Source organism: Plecotus auritus, assembly GCF_963455305.1.
Source record: "Plecotus auritus genome assembly, chromosome: 7".
NCBI lineage: Eukaryota > Metazoa > Chordata > Mammalia > Chiroptera > Vespertilionidae > Plecotus > Plecotus auritus.
Genome location: NC_137774.1, coordinates 88521183 through 88540179, shown reverse-complemented (window position 1 = coordinate 88540179; position 18997 = coordinate 88521183). Strand labels below are relative to the sequence as shown.

Below are 18997 nucleotides of genomic sequence, written 5' to 3'. Positions count from 1 at the left end.
ATCATGGTGCGGGGTCACTCGGGCACGCGTGGTGCTACCACGTGGAAGAAAAGTTTCCAACTCTGCCTGTGGGACCTCCCAGTGCCCTCCAGTGGAGCAGAGGTCTGCGCTTTGGCACCCGCTCCCGTGCTTGTCGCCTCCAGTCGCGACCCCTCCCAGGGAAGCCCCCTTGCGTCCCTTCTCAGAAATCCCTCCTTCCCTCACGGCGCAGGTCGCCCAGGGAGAATACTTCGGGGGCCTCCCGAGAAGGCGGCCGGGGAGCCTCCGGAGGGCCTGCGGTAGGGGGTCGAGAGACAAGTGTTCCGAGGAGGGTGCGGGGTGGAGGCGCGGAACTGGGCGCCCGAAGTAGACAGGGGACAGTGGCCCACACGCATCCCCAGTGCGACTGGCGGGATCATTTCATGGCTTCCACACCCTCGCGCGCTAACTTCGTGGGCCCACAGCCGACCCCACGCAGGTGGCCCCCTCCTTACCCCCCCATCCCACCTTCGCTGCCCACTCCCCGATCCCCTCCGCCCCCAGTGCGCAGGCCCGGTCGCCCCAGCGCGCATGCCCTGGGCTCGGGAGCGCGGCCAGCCCGCAGCCTTTTGCTTTCTACACACTCTACAACTGGGGAGGGGGCGGGGGCGGGGGCGGAGGGAGCCCAGCGGGCCACGTGACCAGCCGGCCGGGGCCGCGGGGGCGGGAGCGCGCGCCGAGCCAGGCGCGGGGAGGGCGGGTGCGCGGGTGCGCGCGGGCGGGCGGGTGCGGGGCTGGGCTGAGGCGGGCGGCGGCGGCGGCGGCAGCGGTGGGCCGGCCGCGGAGGGGGAGGAGCAGGCGCTGAGCGAGGCGGGCGGGCGGAGGATGGGGCTGTGCCCGTGCTCCCGCTGCAGCCGCCCGGGGACACGCTGTGCACCCTCCGGCTCGGGGCTCTCGCGGCGGCGGCAGCGTTAGCCGCACGGCGAGAGCGGCGTTCCCAGCGCTTCCTGACCGCGTTTCTTCCTCCGGCTGGGCGAAGCGAAGAGGCAGCGGCGGCGGCACACCGGTGTCTCTCCCGCTGGAGATTTCTTTCTGCTTTCCTCGTCGACAGACTCACCCCCTCCCTTTTTTGAGGAAGGGTGACCTCTTCTCTGGGACTAGAAAAAAATTTTTTTGAGGACGGGGGTGGGTGGCAGCGTCAGGGTCTGCTTCTTCTCTTCTTTCAGCTCCCCCTCCTCCCCCTCCAAGACCGAAAAGCAAACCCCACAACTGCTCCAGCATCCTCCTTCCCTTCCTCCACCTCCCTCTCCACCTCTGCCAGTTTCGCTCTCTCCTCTCCTAATTATTTCATTATTATGCTTCCCTCTCTGGGGGGTCTCATCCCTCTCAGATCACTGGGAAGCCCTGGCCTCCCCTGGATGCATTTCTTAAAAATTTGGGAGCCTGGGAGTGAGTTTTCTCCAAGGCGTGTGTGAGAGGCGGCGGGGGTGTTTTCCTGTGCGAGGGGCGGGTGAAGTTCATTGCCCCCACTTTCCCGCGACCTTTTCGGACCCGATTTTGATTCGGGGTGGGGGGCAATCGTATTTGGGGACCGGGGGGCGCGGCGGAGAATGGCCGCGGGGAGGGCTCCCCGGAGCCTCCCAGTCTCTTGATCAAAGCATTCCGCTATTCTGATTTATTGCCTGCTTGGTGAGTTATTTTTTTCCTCTAAAGGAGACCTGTGTGTTCAGCCATTACTTTGCTCGGCGCCGCTCGCAGGAATCTCCGACCCTCGGTGCCGTGGGCAGCCCCGCACTTGGGCTTCTCGCCTCTCGCCCTCGCTCCCGTCCCTCCTCCCTCTCTCCGCCCCTTCCCCCTTTTCTTTCTCCTCTCTTTCTTCCCCTCTCTCCCTTCTTTCGGCCGTCGTCTCCCCCGCGCCCTCCTCGGGGCGGAGGGAAGCCGAGAAGGGGGGAGGGAGGGGTTGGTGTCAATTTTTTTGTGTGGCCGCGGCTGGAGCCTGTGGCGGGCAGGCGGCGAGCGGGGAGACCCCGGCGCGGCAGAGCCATGGATGGCCCGACGCGGGGCCATGGACTCCGCAAAAAGCGGCGGTCGCGGTCACAGCGAGACCGGGAGAGGCGCTCCCGGGGTGGGCTGGGGGCCGGAGCGGCTGGCGGCGCCGGCCGGACCCGGGCGCCCTCGCTTGCCTCGTCGTCGGGCTCCGACAAGGAAGACAATGGGAAGCCCCCGTCCTCCGCCCCGTCCCGGCCCAGACCCCCGCGGAGGAAGCGGAGAGAGTCCACCTCGGCTGAAGAGGACATCATTGATGGATTTGCCATGACCAGCTTTGTCACTTTTGAAGCGCTGGAGGTAAGGGGGATCCCCTCCCCCTGGTTTTCCTTTATGCACGACCCCATTTCGCTGTGCCTGGCTCTGTAGCTTCACCCACTGTGCTCTGGCCGGTCTGTCTGTCTGTCTAGGCTGAGATCTTATTGTTGGGGGGAAAACTGGGGGCGCGGACAGACAGGCAGCAGGAGGGAATCGCAAAGCCCTGCCTGGTCTTCTGGTTTCCTCGTTTTCGCTCGCCTTTCCCCTGCGCCCCCTCCCTGCGCCCCCTCCGCAGCAGATGGGCATGGAGAAAGGGGTTCAGGCATCACAACAATGCGCCCCCCTCCACGGATAGCTCTGCCCCTACTCCTTCCTCCTCTCTCTCCCCAATCATGGCTTCTTAGCTGGTGGAAGTCTCTTTGCTGGGTTTGGGGCGCCTGTGGACGGTTCTCTGTGTGCTTTCTACAGAGCCATATGTGCTTGTGTGTGTGTGTCTGTATAGTGTATACCTTTCCTGGGTGTCCTCGGAACTGGAGACTAATGGTGTTTTGTGGTTTCTCTGTCCCCTCTCCCTGCCTTTTTTTTCTTCTGGTGAAGCTGGGGAAGGGGGCGTTTTCTCCTGGTTGGGAGAAAGGAGGGAGGAGGGGAGAGCAGAGAGGAAAGGATGGAATATCTTTCTGTATTCCCCATGGGGCTCTGTTACAGAAAGGGTTAATTATAATATTTGTGCACATATATATGCACATGAGTGTATATGAGCAATTTGGTTAAAGGACAGAAAAAGGTACACCAGGAACGACTGGTGGGAGGAAAGAATAAAATCCTAGCTGGTATCTGAAGGGCTTGACACCCAATTGTCCCTCTCCCTTTCCTTTTTTTTTTTTTTTTTTTGTGGTGTGTGTGTGTGTGTGTGTGTGTGTGTTCTTTTCTCTCTTTTTTCTTTCTGATTGGCTTTGTGTGTATATATAAGTCTTTATTCCTTGGGTACCTGCAGTGTTGATTTCCAAACGCACATTTTGCTGCCCTCTAACCAGCTTCTGGGGAAGAGGGTGGGTAGTTAGAGGTAGACTCTCCAGGGGTCAGGGGAAACTGTCTTTACCTGGAAGAATCAGATTTGGTGCTGCTATGGGTCACTGGTCTCTATAAATGTAACCCCCTTTTTTTCCCTCCCCCTGCCTTGCTTTCCCCACCCCCAACACACCACACACACAGGAGGCTTTGAGATTCTGCAGAGTTGGTCCCGCTTTGCTTAAGCACAAAATCAAGATAGTTGGTTTCTAGCCTTTCATGCACTTGGTATGGTTAGAGGTTCCTGAAGGAAACTTTTTCCTTTCCCTTTGATTTTGTGCTGTTATTATGGCATTATTTGAGATGATCAAATGCAAGCGTAGTTAATGACAGCTTAAATCTCACATGCAGTAACTGTACAGGTTGAGATTGCTGGTTCTCTGTGTGTGTTTGGGTGTCAGGTTTAATATATTTTTAAACGGAAGCCTTCCTTTGGGGTTGTTTTTTTCTATTTGAACTGCTTTTTGGTTGGGCTGCTGCTGGTGGTGGTGGTGGTGGATGGTGGATGGTGGCCAGTGGTTGGGGAGGAAGGAAGGGCGGTTGGTGGTATTGGTGACCATAGATTTTGATGTTAGTGATTGAATCTGTTACCCTTTGGTTCTAGAATCGGTGCTTTATTGGCTAAAATGGATTGTGCACAATCGTTTTGAGTGTTGAGGCTCACCACTTATTAGGATAATTCTAACTGTGGCTTCAACTTTGCCAAGGTGGGAGGGTACTATACAGTGTGACCTCTTTCTCTCTGTTTCTCTGTTGATTTAAAATAGGAATTGACATAGCAGCATGTATGCTAATAGAAAATGCTGCCTAGAATTTGGTTCATGATTGCTATCTGTGGTTAGTTTAGGACAGTACTTGTAAAATCTAGTTACAAGTGGTTCTGCTTTTTGTATGGTTATCCTGGGCTGCCCCGTGTCCCCTCTCAGTACTGAAGAGGGGTCTGTAGTTTCCCATGAACATTTTTGAAGGCCAAATAGAAATAGGTATAACTTATGCAGTAGTTTTCAAAATCATTTTTGCTTTTGATAAATATTTGCCTGGGCTTGTGATGTGTATATCTATTCATTTGGCATTTGAGAGAAAATGTGCCCTTCCAGTTTCTTTTGGGCTTGAAAAACTTTTAATTTTTAAAGAAGACCAAGTTCAAAGTGTACCGTTAACACCATTACATTTCTTGCTGTGATTATCTTTTTTTCTGCTACTTTTCTTAATTCAAAATCCAGGTTATTTTGATTAGCTGTATATATTATGCTACCTTAATATCTAAATACTATTTACACATCTGTGTGTGAGTCTAAATGGTCTAACATTTAAAAAAGTTTTCTTAAAACTTTATAGAAAATTTAAACATATACAGAAGTAGAGAGAACAGTTTGATAAACCCAAATGTACCCAACACCCAGGTCACCAACTGCCAGCTCATGTCTCATCTTGTTTCATCTGTATCCCATCTACTCATTCTCCCCTCCTAGATGTGATATGAGAAATATGTAAGTATTTCTGTATGTACCTGGAAATGGTAATGATTTTAAAAAACACCAAAACCCCCACAGCACCATTATCACACCTAAGTAAACAAGTTTCCTAATATCATCAAATATCCTGTCAGTGTTCACATGTAAAAGATCCAGCTTTTGTAGGAAAGCTGTAAATTTTTCAGATTAAAAACAAAGTGGGGAATAAAAATAATGTATGTTTGGTTCTGTAGATCTGTTTGCTGCACATTTGTATCCAGGCTGGATGGTCAGACATACGTGTGTAGTGATCATGAAGATAAAACCTATGTGTGTACTCATTTTGGAAGATTTACTCAGTGATCACTATAAAATGTGAGGGCTTATTAGGAAACAGGCAACTAAGCTATGAACTTGGATAGAAATGTATGTGACAGAATTATTGTAGATGCTAAGGTTACCCTAAATATGTATTATTTTTTGTGTGCCTTGTGTTTAGAAATGAAAACAGTTGTCACCATGTAACTTGAGGCTGTTGCTAGTGTTGTGATAAGAAACCAGAAATATTGGCTTATACAGGTAGGCTTGTATCTTATGCCAGTTCAGAGCAATAGCTGGCAAACTGGAGTAGCATACTTTGGATGTTAATGGATGGACAAATTGATTTTTGAGTCCCTCTTTTAAAAAAGAGGCTCCTGACTCAAAATGAAATGTGCTGATATAAGTTGTTCCAGTCCAACTATGACTTTACTAATGCTGGAGCAAAAGTAAGAAACTTGCCTAACAAGAACCAGCATTTTTATGCTGATTATTTTTTCACTGTTGGATATTTAAGATGATGAAAGCTTTGGGAGTAGTTTGCGAAGCCCACACTTCATAGGTGGTAAAACTGGCCGAGGTAGTTTCATATTCTGCAGGGACACTTGTCTTGAGTAATTGCACCCTGAAGTTCACGTTTGTGATTGTGAAGAGCCTCATGATAGAAGATAAGAGGGTAGGTGAGGAGGCTAAAGTTGATCGTGGTGTTCTTTTCATTAGGCATTTGAGAAACAGAATTACCATTTGGATATGGTGGTGTTTATTTGGATATTCTTTGAATAACAGGTTGAGAGTGAATATCCCCAGATGTCATGCCTCATTAAAAAAAAAAGTGGCTTCTAACAAAGAAAGTATAATGGAAATGTTGGGTCCAGTACTGTCAGTGTTCAGTGATATACCAGATAATATTACCGTTCTGTTCTTATTTGGGTTTCTTTTTGTGTAGTCTCCATTAGCCATGTGAGTACTGCAGCTAAAATTTTGACTTTGCAAAATCATTATTTTTTCATCCTCACTCCTCTGTTGTGCACTGGATTTTTGATGCAGCCTCCTTTTGTACAATTGACCAAGGGAAGCAAAGATGAAATTGGTGGGATTAGCAGACAGGAGGCCAATTGGAGCTCTGCAGGCTTGTAAAAACTAAGGAAGACTCATTTCTGGTGGGTACAGGCTCAAACCAAGAATTTCATGTGGTCTTCATTTCCTAGCTCTGTTTCAGGCTTCCCCTGAAACACTACACATCGATAGCACAAATAGGCTGTACAGAAGTTGTTGTACTTATAGTATACCATGTTAACATGCTTTAATAATTTATTATGGTCAAATCTCATTTATTCAGTTGTTTAAAAAAAAAAACATTAATCATGTTCCTCCTATCAGTCAGCAAATATTTATGGAGTGCCTGATATGTGCAAGGTATTAGAAAGAGTACAGAGAAACCTAAAATATATGTAGCATCTTGAAGGAGTGTACAGTTTAATTGCTGACAAGTCCTGCACCTACAAAATTTTAAAATAGGCACTTGGATGCCTAATATCAACTACGTGCAATAGGCTTTCAGAGAATGGGATAGTGAGTGCTGTTGGCTAAAGTATTTGAGAAGGCTTCATGGAGAAGATGGGACCTAAAAGGTTGAAGTGATTTGGATAGATAGAGAAGGAATGTGGGAATGAAAGCATTCTAAGGAGAGGGAATAGTGAAGAAGGTGCAGGAAAAAGAGTGAGAAGATGCTATTTGATTAGGGCTTGGGGGCAAGGAAGGCCTGGTAGAAATAAGTCCAACATTATGGAAGTAAAGAGTGCTTGTTAGGGAGTCAGGAGACTAGTGGAGAAATATTCCAGGCTTGGCTGTCCTAACTGGTTGTGTCACTTTTGGAAGTTACTGTCTAAAAGTATCATTTTCAAAATCCATTAGTTGAGAGGTTTAGACTAGTTTTAGAGCAAAGGTGCCCATGCTGGCTGGGAACACAGCTTTGCCAGGTGTTCAGAGTTTGTGTTTTAGAACAGAAAAATGTGATCTGCTCTCAAATAGTTTTGGAACTTGATGGACTAGAGTCTAGTCACTAGACAAAATTCAAGGGGTGACTTGTTATGTCAGAATTAAGTCTTTTATTATGTGAAATGCGAGTTTTGAATATCAGAGAAGGCCATGTGATGTGCCTTATTTCCTAAATTTGTTTGACCACAGGACACTTTTATTGTTGGCATTAGAATCCATAATCTGGTATGGGAGATACTGGAAAAGATCTGATAGATCCCTTCCAGGATTTTGGTGATCTCTGAGTTTAGGGAGAGTGGGCCCATGATAGACTACTTGGAAAACCAGGCACAGAAGTTTGAAGTTGCAGCGGAGGCTGCTGCTTAAGTGGGAGTGGTAAGGGGAGTGCAAGGTGTAAATAATGATGATTAGTTCATTTGTCCTCCTGCTCTCTTTTCCTGCCTGGTGTCAGCCCTTTCATTGATTGTTGGCAACCCCACCATGAAGTAAGAATTGGTCAGTGATTTTCATTAATAGCACTTTCAGTGTGATAACAGCCCAATACTCATGCCACCAAGCTGCCTCTAGCCAATATGTTATACCCTGTCTTCTTAGTCCCTTCTAGTGTATTGCTGCTTTTTAAGCAAGCGGGGGGGGGGGGGGGGGGGGGAGGTTGGATGAGAAAGGAGGTTGGCACTGACCTTAAAATAAAGGTTTTCTTTGGCCCGTTTATGTATGAAGCGCTAGTTCAACAAAGGTCAGAACCTTTCTGCTGTTTCTCAGCTAGGGAGAGCTGTGGAGATATGTTTTGTTTTTCACTTTTTATCTTGGGACGTTTGGAATGGAATTGCAAGGTAAATGGGTCGGTTCCTCCTGCATTTCACTTCTGAAAATGTGCATAGCTTTAAAATCTGAGGAGTTCTAAGTGGTGAGAAAGTTTGCAGAAATGGAAGAGTGAATACTGTGCTTGGTTATGCATTCAAATATTCTATTGTGTGTACTGAATTTCAGTATTTTACTGCACAGAGATCACTTCAGAAGTATTTGTGTGAGATGAGGTCAAAGATTGTGATATGATTCCACACAGTTTGTGTTAGCTGTTGAGATTAACGACTTCAGCTCTTTTTTTGGAAGTAGAGAGGATATGAATGAACCAGTAAATTGAAAAAATGAATCACAAAGTTAGTGATTAGCTTTTCATCCTTTCTGAGAGTGTTGTTCTCTAGCTTTCACAGTTGGAAAAGGGTTAAAAAAAAAAAAAAAAACTAGAGCAAGCTCCGTTAAAAAAAACAAACACGGAGCATTGAGAATGATAAAGAGATTCTGAGATGCAGCAGTTCTATATACTGTAAAAAAAATAGTGATTATTTAGTTTTAGAGAATAATAGGAATTAGAAATAAGGTCCCTATGCTGAGAAAAATCATAATTGAGGCCAGTAGTTAAGTAATTTAGGTCTCAATGGCTACAAGATTTAGAAGCCTTTTGGACAGAATGCCTGTAGCACTTTTTTTTTTTTTTTTTTTAAATCTTCACAGGAGGATATTTTTCCATTGAGTTTTAGAGTGGAAGGGAGGGAGGAGAGGGAGGAAGACTAGGGGGAGGAGGAGGCAGCTATTTATATGGTTTCCTTCCTCATGAGCCCTGACCTGGCTGGGCCAGGGATTGAGCCTGCAACCCAGGTACGTGCCCTTGACCCGGAATCAAACACAGGACCCTTCAGTCCACGGGCCGATGCTCTAACCACTGAGAAAACTGGCTAGGGCCTGTAGCACTTTTTGATGGACTGTGTGTGTGTGTGTCCACATGCAGAGACTGGAGGACAGTGGATTAGTGGTTTTACATTTTATTTTATCCTTATGCTGTATGTAGTCTAATACACTAACTTTGTGAAAGTGCCTCATAGTGTGTTTTTTTTTTCTCTTCAAGAAACAACACTTTAGGGTCAGGATTAAACCCAATATTCTGCAGATAGAGGAAAAAGAAGATGGTAACAAGATAGCTGCCATTCATTTGGTAAACTTCTGAAAAAATCAGGGAGATTTGAAAACTCAGATAATTGAAGTTTGGAAGAGCAGGATAGGAATTAATTTGGTGGAGAGGTTCAAAATAATTTAGGGACATTGTTAGTTGGGTCAGAACTGTTTTTCTTATATAATCTGTACCTATTTTATAGATGAATGCCTATTTTTTTTCTAGAAGATGGCAAAGAATTTAAACCTGTGACACCCTAAGTTTGTTTTCCTTCTTCAAAATCTTAGCTGTGATCTTCCTTCATTTCTTCTCATAAGTCTGGAGCGTAAGGGGTATACAGTCAGCAGGTATCATTGAAAGATCCAAAGAATGGGTCCTGTTTATGCTGTTAGTAACTGAGGAGGGGAGAAGTGTCCTGTGGTCAAATAAATTTAGGAAATAAGGCACTTAGTATGGTTTTCTTTGCCTAGGAAGAGACTAGACAAGTGCAGGCTTCTGTGTGTCAGTCCTCGTCAGGTCTCTGATTCCATCCTTTGCAAGTGGACCTGTAGCCTGAAATTGTTGGTTTTGCTGCCTTCTTTGCAGGTGTTTATTTCACACATTAGTGTAAATGGCAGTCTCATCTCAGAATCCAGTTAGATTCCCCACCCACCCACCCACTGCCTGCCTGCCTCCTTCCTTCCCTTCCTCCCAACTGTACTCCCTTCTTCCCCTCTCTCTTCCTTTACTGAGGTAGATCTATCAAAATTGTTAATGCACTTAATAGATTTAGGAAGGTAATAGATTTAGGAAGTTGTGAATGAAATGTGGAAATTTAAACATTTCAAACGTCCATTGTTTGAACTTTGACAGTCTGAGGGAGGGACTGATGTTAGTAAATTGCTTGCCACAATTTTCTGGGCTGTTACAGCTCATCATTCTGATTTCCCATTTATATCCAAACCTGTAGTTAGGATTTGCCTGGCAAATGACACAAATTGCCAAATTACATACAAATATTTTTTACTTTACTGTCACTTTTGCCTTGCCACTATACCTCAAGGTGTGCCATATCTCCTTGGTACGTTCAGAGTCCTGGAAAATCCAAGTGTGGTAAAATGGAGGCATAAGAAAAGAGGGGAAAGCCCGCAGTTTGTAAGTAATGGAAAATGGCTAATGTAGGTTGGGATTCATTTTTGGCAGAAAGTCTTCAAATTGCAGGTACTGTGTGATTGCTATTAACTGAAGCATTTTGAAATGGCCTGGGTGAGATTCAGAAGCATAGCCTGTGAAGACAAATTGTGACTCTTGGTATTATGGCTGAAATCTGATACTTTCTGACTGCAGTAACATTCTGAATCTGGGACAGGATTTAAGTCAATTCCCGGATCAAGTTGTGAAGGGACCTGAGGGATGTCATTTTCCTTGTGGTCCCCACACTTGCCCTACACTGCAGCACCATACCAACCTACCAACCTCATTTAAGGTTTCCACAAAGTTTCTGATGGCAGTGATATTTTAGAGCTTGAAACGAGGCAGTAAAAGAGTCTAGTATTGCAGTTATTCCTCAAAAGTTGTACTGAAGTAGACTTTTTGTTTTTGTTAGATAGGGTCTCTGTTCACTTATACTTGCTGGCTAAATGTTGTTCAGTGAATAGTTTTCTATAGTTAAAAACTAAGTAGGAAAAAAAACACCCTAAGAGAATGAGGATGTAGATGAAACAATAGATGAATATTAGATTATCACTTGTTTTTTAGCCACATACTGGAAATTCCACCCTTTCTCTCTGCATGTGTTCAGTTGGCAAAATAATGAAGGTCCAGGATTTTGCTGTTCTAAAATGATTTTATGTAATTCAAGTGAAGTTATACTTTCACTGCGGCAGAAGGGGAAACATGCATTTGTTATGTTTTGCTGTTGTTAATGTTATTGCATTGCTATGTATTGTAGTTTGCTCCTTTCTTATTTCTTATCAGGTAATCAGTTTGATTACTTGTGAAATTACAATTTTGAGCTTAGTGTGAAGAGCATCTTTAGGAGGAGTTTATCTTAAAAGTTCGGACTCAGCTTTTTTCAGAGCAGTCTTTTGATCCGTTTTACTCCACCATTGTTGGCCAGTGTACTTTTATAAGCACGGATGATGTCTTTAGTGATGTAGTTCTGCCTCTATTTTTGCAAATGAAAACAGCCCAGAGGGGTTAATTGACCTGCTCAAGAATACACGGGGAGTTAGAGACTCTCACTGTTATCTCATGAAACTAGGAGACTGTCTGCTTCTCATTAGTACTAAGGATTCCCAAGGACTGGAAATGTTGGAAGAAGGTTTTTTAAAAACAAAAGTAATACTACAAATGAGAATGAGCACCCATGATTGTAAAGCTTCCAATTTTTCTAAGAATTTTAACAACCTACCCAGCCCCCACTTCCCAGAATGAGGATATAGAAGAAAAAAATATTAGGGTGATGATATGAGGATTTCTCATCCTTGAATGTGCAATGGAAAGATAAAATAACTATTTGGATATAAAATGACAAAGTTTTAACATGATTTTTTGGATGAAATATTTTCTTCAGCATGGTAATTCAGAGAAACTCAGAGCAACTTAACAAGTTTAGTAGCAGGACATATGGAACAAGTGAACTTTGGAGTATGGTGGAGCTGAAGACTCAATCAAACTTTTTTCTGCAGCAGAAAGACTCAGACCATTAAATAAATCCACATGGTGTATTGGCTAAGCCATCTTGCATCTTTATGGCTGAACCAGAAAACATATAATAACTGTTTGTCATGTGTATGTTTTTATAGTCATTCATATAATGAAAAATAAGTTTTCATGAGATTGTAATAACATCTCAAGATGGATATAATTAAAACAGAAGCAGATTGACACCCCAAATTAAACGCAAACCATAAAACATGATACCTGAGCATTGTGCTTTACATTTTTGCTGCAGGGGGCAGTCAGCCAGATATGCAAATAAAGATATTGATGAATTTCTTGGGGTGTGTATGTGGTTGTAGAGAACCCAACTATTTTATTAATCTTTCATCAAGCCTTGTTTAGATTTGCAGCAGCAGTGGAATGTATTAATTTGGCAGACCAAATAGCTTAGGACCAGAAAGTAGGAAATAATAAAGGGAAGGACATGATTGATATACTCTGTTATAAATAACACATGCAACTGACAAAGGGGCTGAGTAATCTTTAGATCTGTGCTTGATGTCATTAATGGAGTTGTTAAACCAGGATGTTTGAGTTGAACTTCAGTCAGAGAGGCTGCCTCCCATTTAAAATGCAGGCCTATCTCTCCTTACACCATGGACAGGTATGTTGACAAAATTGGTGTAATTGAAATTTTTGTAAATTGGATCAAATGCACCAAGAGAATCTTACTATGAAAAATGAGTCTTCCTTCTTTTCCTTAAAAAAAAAAAAAAAAATCAAATATAGTACTCTTCCTCTCTGCAGGGAAGTTGGGATTTTGGTAGAGTGGGTCTAAGCTGGACATTGCTTTTCCCAAAACATTTTTCTGCATGTGTTCTGTGTGCTCCTGGAAGAAAGTGACTGTGAGATTTGCATTTCCTGTTCAGGTTGTGTACTTCACTTGGTCTATGCTTCCAGGAATAATTGGTGGTGATTTGAATAAGCCCCCATCATTCAGATTTCAGAGGTTGGTTTTCAAGTGCGTGCTAAGGAGGGCTTGCGGCTATGCATGTGGAATATGATTTCCATATTTGTTCCATTGGGGAGTCCAGGCATGTCATAACCACTTTAGAGTCATAATTGTACAGAGACACCCTAGCTATAATTTTTCTATATGACAGTTCAGTTTTAAAATTGTAAAGATGCCAAATGCAGGGCTGTATTGTTATTAGGGAAGTCGGTGACATCTGTTATATCTTGTTAACCAGGGGAGGAAAATGCTTTAATCAAAACAGCTAATTATGTCCTCTCAACTGATGAAAGATCTTTTGCTAAATTTTTGGAATTGGCCTTAATGGAAGAAGCTGGCCTCTACAGGAACTGTGAAGTATATTTAATCTTTTTATTTGAAAAATACTTACTGTTAACCATGGTGACATAAGGGTGTTTTAATTTTGTCAGATTGCTCTTACACTACGTGTGGGAAGAGATGTTTTCAGAAGTTGTCTAAGCCAGCATGAAGTTTTTGGTTTTTGTCCTCCCTCTCACCCGCACAGCATATGAGGCCCCAGAGGGAGTTTGTATTTCCAGATGTGAGCCTAGGAGGATGATATATGGTGGCTCAGAGCCACCTGGGGAGAGAGCAAATGATAATTACAGGTGAGAGGCATGGGTATAATTCAGCCTGTGTGCTGGGAGGTGTGATTTCACACCTGAATGTTGAAACCTGCTGTGTTAGACAGTTGTGTTGTTTCAAAATTAGTTTTGTTAGTCTAATATAGAAATGGGTCAGATTGTTCCAGGTCACCTTCAGTTGAAGGACTATAACTGTTTTAAAATATTGGAGTATAATATGATTACAGAAATACTTATTGTTTTTAAAAAAAGTAGTTTCATATGATACCTGAAAGTGTAAAAAGTGTGTTTTTAACTTAGCATATCTACACAGCTTCTAGCTCTCTTGATCACTTTTTAAAATTTGTTTAATATTTTGGCACTATGTCTTTCCACTTTGAATCATTCAGAATTCAAAACCTATCCAGTAAAGCACTCCTTTTATCTATATTTCAACCAAGAATTAATTTTATCTGCACATGTTTCCAAAATCACAGATGCTGATGATGTTGATAATAACAAAGTAAAATTTATTGATAGTCTTAATGCTGGGATATGGAATAGATCAGAGAAATTATTTATTTCTTAGCTTTCAGAGTATTTTATCTTTCTAAAATGATTTTCCTGTGGCTTGATATCTTGGGGTCAGCCTAAAGGAGTTTTTGAAATGTTGACCATGACACAGTGTACTCTGTGTTTTACTTGGGATCTGGTGGGAAGCTCAAGAGCTATCACATGCCCTGTAATGGCTTATTGTGTGTCTGTTACATGCTGTTGGTCTGTTATATGCTCTGTAATGGCTTATTGTGTGTCACTTGAGAATATGACTGGAACCTTGAAAAAGCCAGTTTTCTTCCTGTATTTCCAATGTATTGTTTTATTTCCCTCTGTTCCCTACCTTTAGTCTCTCTACCTTTGAGGTTCTCAGAATTGTTGCTTCCTTTGCTCAGTAATCCATGCATAGTAGGTGCTCGATCAGTGCTTATTTAAAGTTTAATTATTTCCTCAAAAATTCCTGGAAAAGACGTTTTTGAGAAGGGAGCTACTGTGTATTGAGAACTTACTCTGTTCCAGGTATTGTGCCCAGAATTTTGTATTCATTAGAGCAACCAAGCGATATCCCTGTTTTATGGTTGAAGACACTGAAGCTCAGAGAGGTTAAGTCAGCTTGCCCAAAGTCAGTACAAGAGAGGCAGGAAATGCAGCAGTTTATAACCTGACCTGAAAGCTTGTGCTCCTCATCCCTTTCCACTCTTCTTTTTAATATGGATTCATTTTGTGAGAGAGTCCCAAATGGGTCTCTGGTAGACCACATTTGTTCTTCGTTGCTGCTGAAAATTGTCTTGGTTAAAAGGGGTTTTTAAAAGGTATTATAATAGGTTTTAGAGAGGAGAAAGTACCTCATCATCTTTTGGTAAGTTCTTTATTTTCTTTTTAAAAGGTGGAGCTTACATAGGTGGCTGCCACTCCTATAGCACATCTATAGCTTATTTATTGTTGGTTTTTCTGTTTCTTTCACTGCTTTTCCCTGTATTGAAATCTGACCTTTTCCCAGGTCACATTACTCAGGTGGATTTTTAAGCCTTTGTCAAAGACAAGGGTTCAGGCTCCTAATATTGAGGGTTACTGTTTGTCAGTTCCTATACGAAACCCTTTCACATACGTAATCTTATGGATTTTTTACAGCAGCCCCTTGGAACAGAAGTGTAAAATTGGAGAAGGGACTGGCACCCCCTCAACAGGTCACTGTGGGTATAAGCTTATTTTTTTTTTTACTGTAGATTCCTAAGTATTTTTTAAACTATTCTATGAAGTGGCATTTCTCTTGGCAGTCTATTCCACATAAAACAGATCTTTTTACTACTTTTTGTTTTTTTGTTCTTTAGCTAGTAGATTCTTTATTTTTCCTAGTGAAAGACCATACTGAATAGTTCTTTGCTTCTCTGGATATCTTTACCTTAAAGATTCCTGTTGACAAATGGTGCATTATTTTCTGTTATTGTTTCCTTTTATTATACATCGCACATTTGCAAATTGTTCTTACTCCCCCCCCCCCCCCCCGCGCCCACTCCACCCTGTAGAGGTTTGTTTATGCTGCAAAGAGTATGCTAACTAATCAGATTGTTAGATTTGCTTCTTACGGAAATCCAAACTGTGATTAGAGTACTATGCATACTTGAGAAGCCCCTTCCAGCCCCTTCCTCCTCTCTTCTGGACCAAGATGGGCCTCCACACAGTTCATCCTCCAGGACTTGGCTGATGACCATCCCTCGAGGAGTAGTAACACACACACATACACACACGCATACACACACACAGCATGAGTGCCTTCATTGGGCCTGAAATTTCCAAAGATTTCTGTGAATATGAAGATCAATCAAATTAAACACTTCTCTGAAAAGTCTCTCTTTTTAAAGAGAAGAGGCAGTTTCTTGGAATCATCATGCTCTGAGACCTGTAGTCTTGCTCCTCTCTCTACAACTACTTCAAGGGACACATATCCTTTTGCTCAACCAAAATGGAAATATAGTAGATTTCAGTTTTTATCCAAGTCTGTGATCATAGGGGTGACCCCAGTCAAAGCATGTCGTTTGAAATTTATCACTGTAGAAATCTAGTGTAATAGGAACCACACCTTTAAGTCCAGGGTTTTAAAAGGGATTTCTGAAACCTGAATATGATATATTTATAAAATATGAGTTTTGTATTACCTCTAGGGCCTGTCTCAGATTGTACATACTTAGGTAGGAACTGTGTATTTTTAACTTTTCCTTGTGTTGTTCCTTACCCCTCAGAGTTTTATAATACCCCTGCTGTGATGTTTTCAATTAAGGAAACAGAGTGAAGAGGACTGGTGGAGATGTGTGTCACTTCCTCTGTTTACTGTTTACAAATGAAGGTTTCTTTAACATTCTTGTAGATTTCTACATCTGCTGCCCATATTTCATCGGTACTCTTACTTCATTTAGTATGGTTTACCGGGATTAAGGACAGAGGAATACTAGTATATATGCTCAGGCTGATTTGGAAATTACATTGTTGAAATACAGCCCATATGGTCATTGTAAAATGGTTAGTACTGCATATAACTGCCTTCCCAATGATGTGCTTTGTCATTACTTCCATCTTCCAAGAAGCACTCCTGTAGCATGCTGACAGCAAAGGCGTCATTAGAAAACGTATGGACATGCAAAGGCATTAAATTGTCTTTAGTTTAAGGATTGGATTACTGTATTAGAGGATGGGTCACCATGCTTTCAATCCATAACTCTTGCTTAGTTCAGCACTGCTAGACTGGATGATAAAGATTTGCAAAAATCCTATATACTTACTTGTTGAGTATGTTTCATATCTTCCCTGCAGTTTTGAGGAGGTCTTTTAGCTGTGCATAAGACCTCATCGCATTATTGTAGCCATTAGGCTTCTCTGGGGTGTTTCTTCCAACTGTTCATGCCCTGTGCAGAGTTCTTCTCTAGGAATCTCTCAACCTCTGTTTTCCTGAATGTAAGCCCAAAGCAGGCTATGTCAGGAAGTCATTTAGGTATAAAAAGGGAGTAAATATTATAGTCAGGAACCCACTGGTTGGCTGCCATATTTCCAAAATTTATATGCTCCATTATATAACAGCTGTCTCCACGTGGTTCCTGAATCCATCCATCATCCTTCTTCCTTACTCCCTTAGAAGTGGTGAGGTTTTGTAGCCCAGAGGCTCAGTGGTAGGTCCCAGAGGCCCAGGAACCACATGACAAGGCATGAAAGAGACACCCTTCCAGCTGCCTTATGGAAGTTGGATCTCCCTCCACACCCCCATCCAGAGATGCCTTCTATTTGGTTGTAGATATGGATTTGGGGAAGCAACAATTTTGGGACATGGTATGCTTTGAATTTCCAGGGAACTTTAATCAGCTGCCAGTGAATAGTAAGTGAAATTACAGAATGGAAAGTCATTCATCAAATTTAATGTTTCACTTTGGAGTCTAAGAGAAATAACATGGACTTGGAGACTTTCTGAGCAAGAAATGACCTTGGAAAAATTTTGGGCAGTGGGTTTGAGGTACCTCAGGGACACTCAGTCAGCTGTGGGGAGGACATGTCCTCATTCAACCAGAGTACCACCATTACCTGTTTCATATATTAGGGTAAGATTTTATTCGGGAAGAAAAAGGTATCTTTTTTCTTTCATTTAAGAAATCTCAATCGCTTCTATGTGCCAGGCAGGCACTGTTGTAGGCACAGGGGCTGCAGTAGTGAATAAGAGAAATAGATATCTGTTCTAATGGAGTTTATATTCTAGCAGGGGTGGGAGACATACTGTAAATGATAAACAAATACATACTATGTTGGGTGATGATGAGTTTTTTTAAAGCAGGGTACAGATATGATAGTGGGAATGTAATGTATATGCATACATGCAATTTTTATTTTATTTTCTATTTGCAAGTTTATTCATCATCTCGACACAAAATCATGACAGCAGTGTGAGATGCCTCTCTCTCCTCTTTAGCATATGTGCAATTTTATAAATGTTCATCTAGGTGAGGCCTCTCTGAGGAGGTGATATTTGAGCAGAAACCCTAGGAAGTGAGAAATCAAGAAATGTGGTGAGTGGGGGGCAGAGCATTCAAGGAAGGGGGAAGAGCAAGTGTGAAGGCTTTGAGGAAGGAGTGGCTTGGTGTGTGAGAGACTGTAGGAGGCAATGGGGGATAGAAGAGAGCAACCCAGCGAGGAGGAGAGGGGCAGAGATGGGGAGGGCCTGTAGGAACTTTGACTTTTAAACCTCAGCAATTTGAGAAATTTAAAAGAGGCTGAAAACAACTGTCCAAAGCCCTTATTTCCCAAACAAAAAAGTCGTTTAATTTCCCTAAGATCGCCCAGCTTAAAACAAGACTTACATGTTACCTCACTGCCAGATTTGGTCTCCTCTGCCATTTATGGATATGGCTCTCCCATAAGACATGTTTCAAGAATATACAGGATTACAGTGCTCAATAACCATAAATTGGGGACTAGCTCTGTTCTTTAGTGCCATAGGCCACCACCATTTGGGTAATAATTTTAATGACAAAAACAACAGTGATAATGGTTAACATTTATCAAGGACTCATTGCATATGGTAGTCATTGTACCCAAAGCATTGTCACATTTAGCCCTTACGATACCTTGTGAAGGAGTTAACATTTTTATTATAATTTTAGAGATGAGGAAACTGAGGTTCAGAGAAATTAAATCATTTTCCTATGGTTATGTAGCTAGAAAATTGTTGAGTCAGGATTTGAGCCCAGACTGTCTGATATCAGGATCTGCACTGTCTCCTGATGAAGAGGAGGGGGGTGAGCTTATGCCTGGATAAACTTTCATTGGAATATGCTCTCCCCAACCCCATTTTAAGTTGGTTTTAGAGCTGAGCCTTGGGATTATTACTGTCATGTCATAACCTACTTCTGTGTCTGCAAATGTTTGATTATATAAAGATTTTCACAGTCTGGCTCAGCCCTGGCAACTGCTGATTTTAGGTGGATTGCTGGTTAAGCAGATACCTTTTGGTCTTTCCGAACTAAGTTTGACTGGAACATTTTTCAAGACCTGTGCTGTGGAGTGTTATTACAGAATTCAGGCTTGGGTTTTCAAGTCAGCAGATCTAATTAAATTGGTTTTGATCCCCCGCCCCCACCTCTAGTGAAGAAAAAGCCACCGACACCACAGTGCC

The 18997-nt window shown here is 42.8% G+C and overlaps 1 protein-coding gene across 2 annotated transcripts in view; it reads left to right on the top strand.

The window, feature by feature from the left end:
• The first annotated feature begins 819 nt into the window (after window positions 1–819).
• AUTS2 (activator of transcription and developmental regulator AUTS2) overlaps window positions 820–18997 on the top strand; it is a 1178049-nt gene continuing 1159871 nt past the window's right edge. For both annotated transcript variants that reach the window (XM_080682460.1, XM_080682459.1), the window contains exon 1: window positions 820–2304. In XM_080682460.1, coding sequence (XP_080538586.1) covers window positions 2002–2304 — 303 coding nt within the window. In that variant the 5' untranslated portion in view covers window positions 820–2001. The remainder of the gene's footprint in view (window positions 2305–18997) is intronic.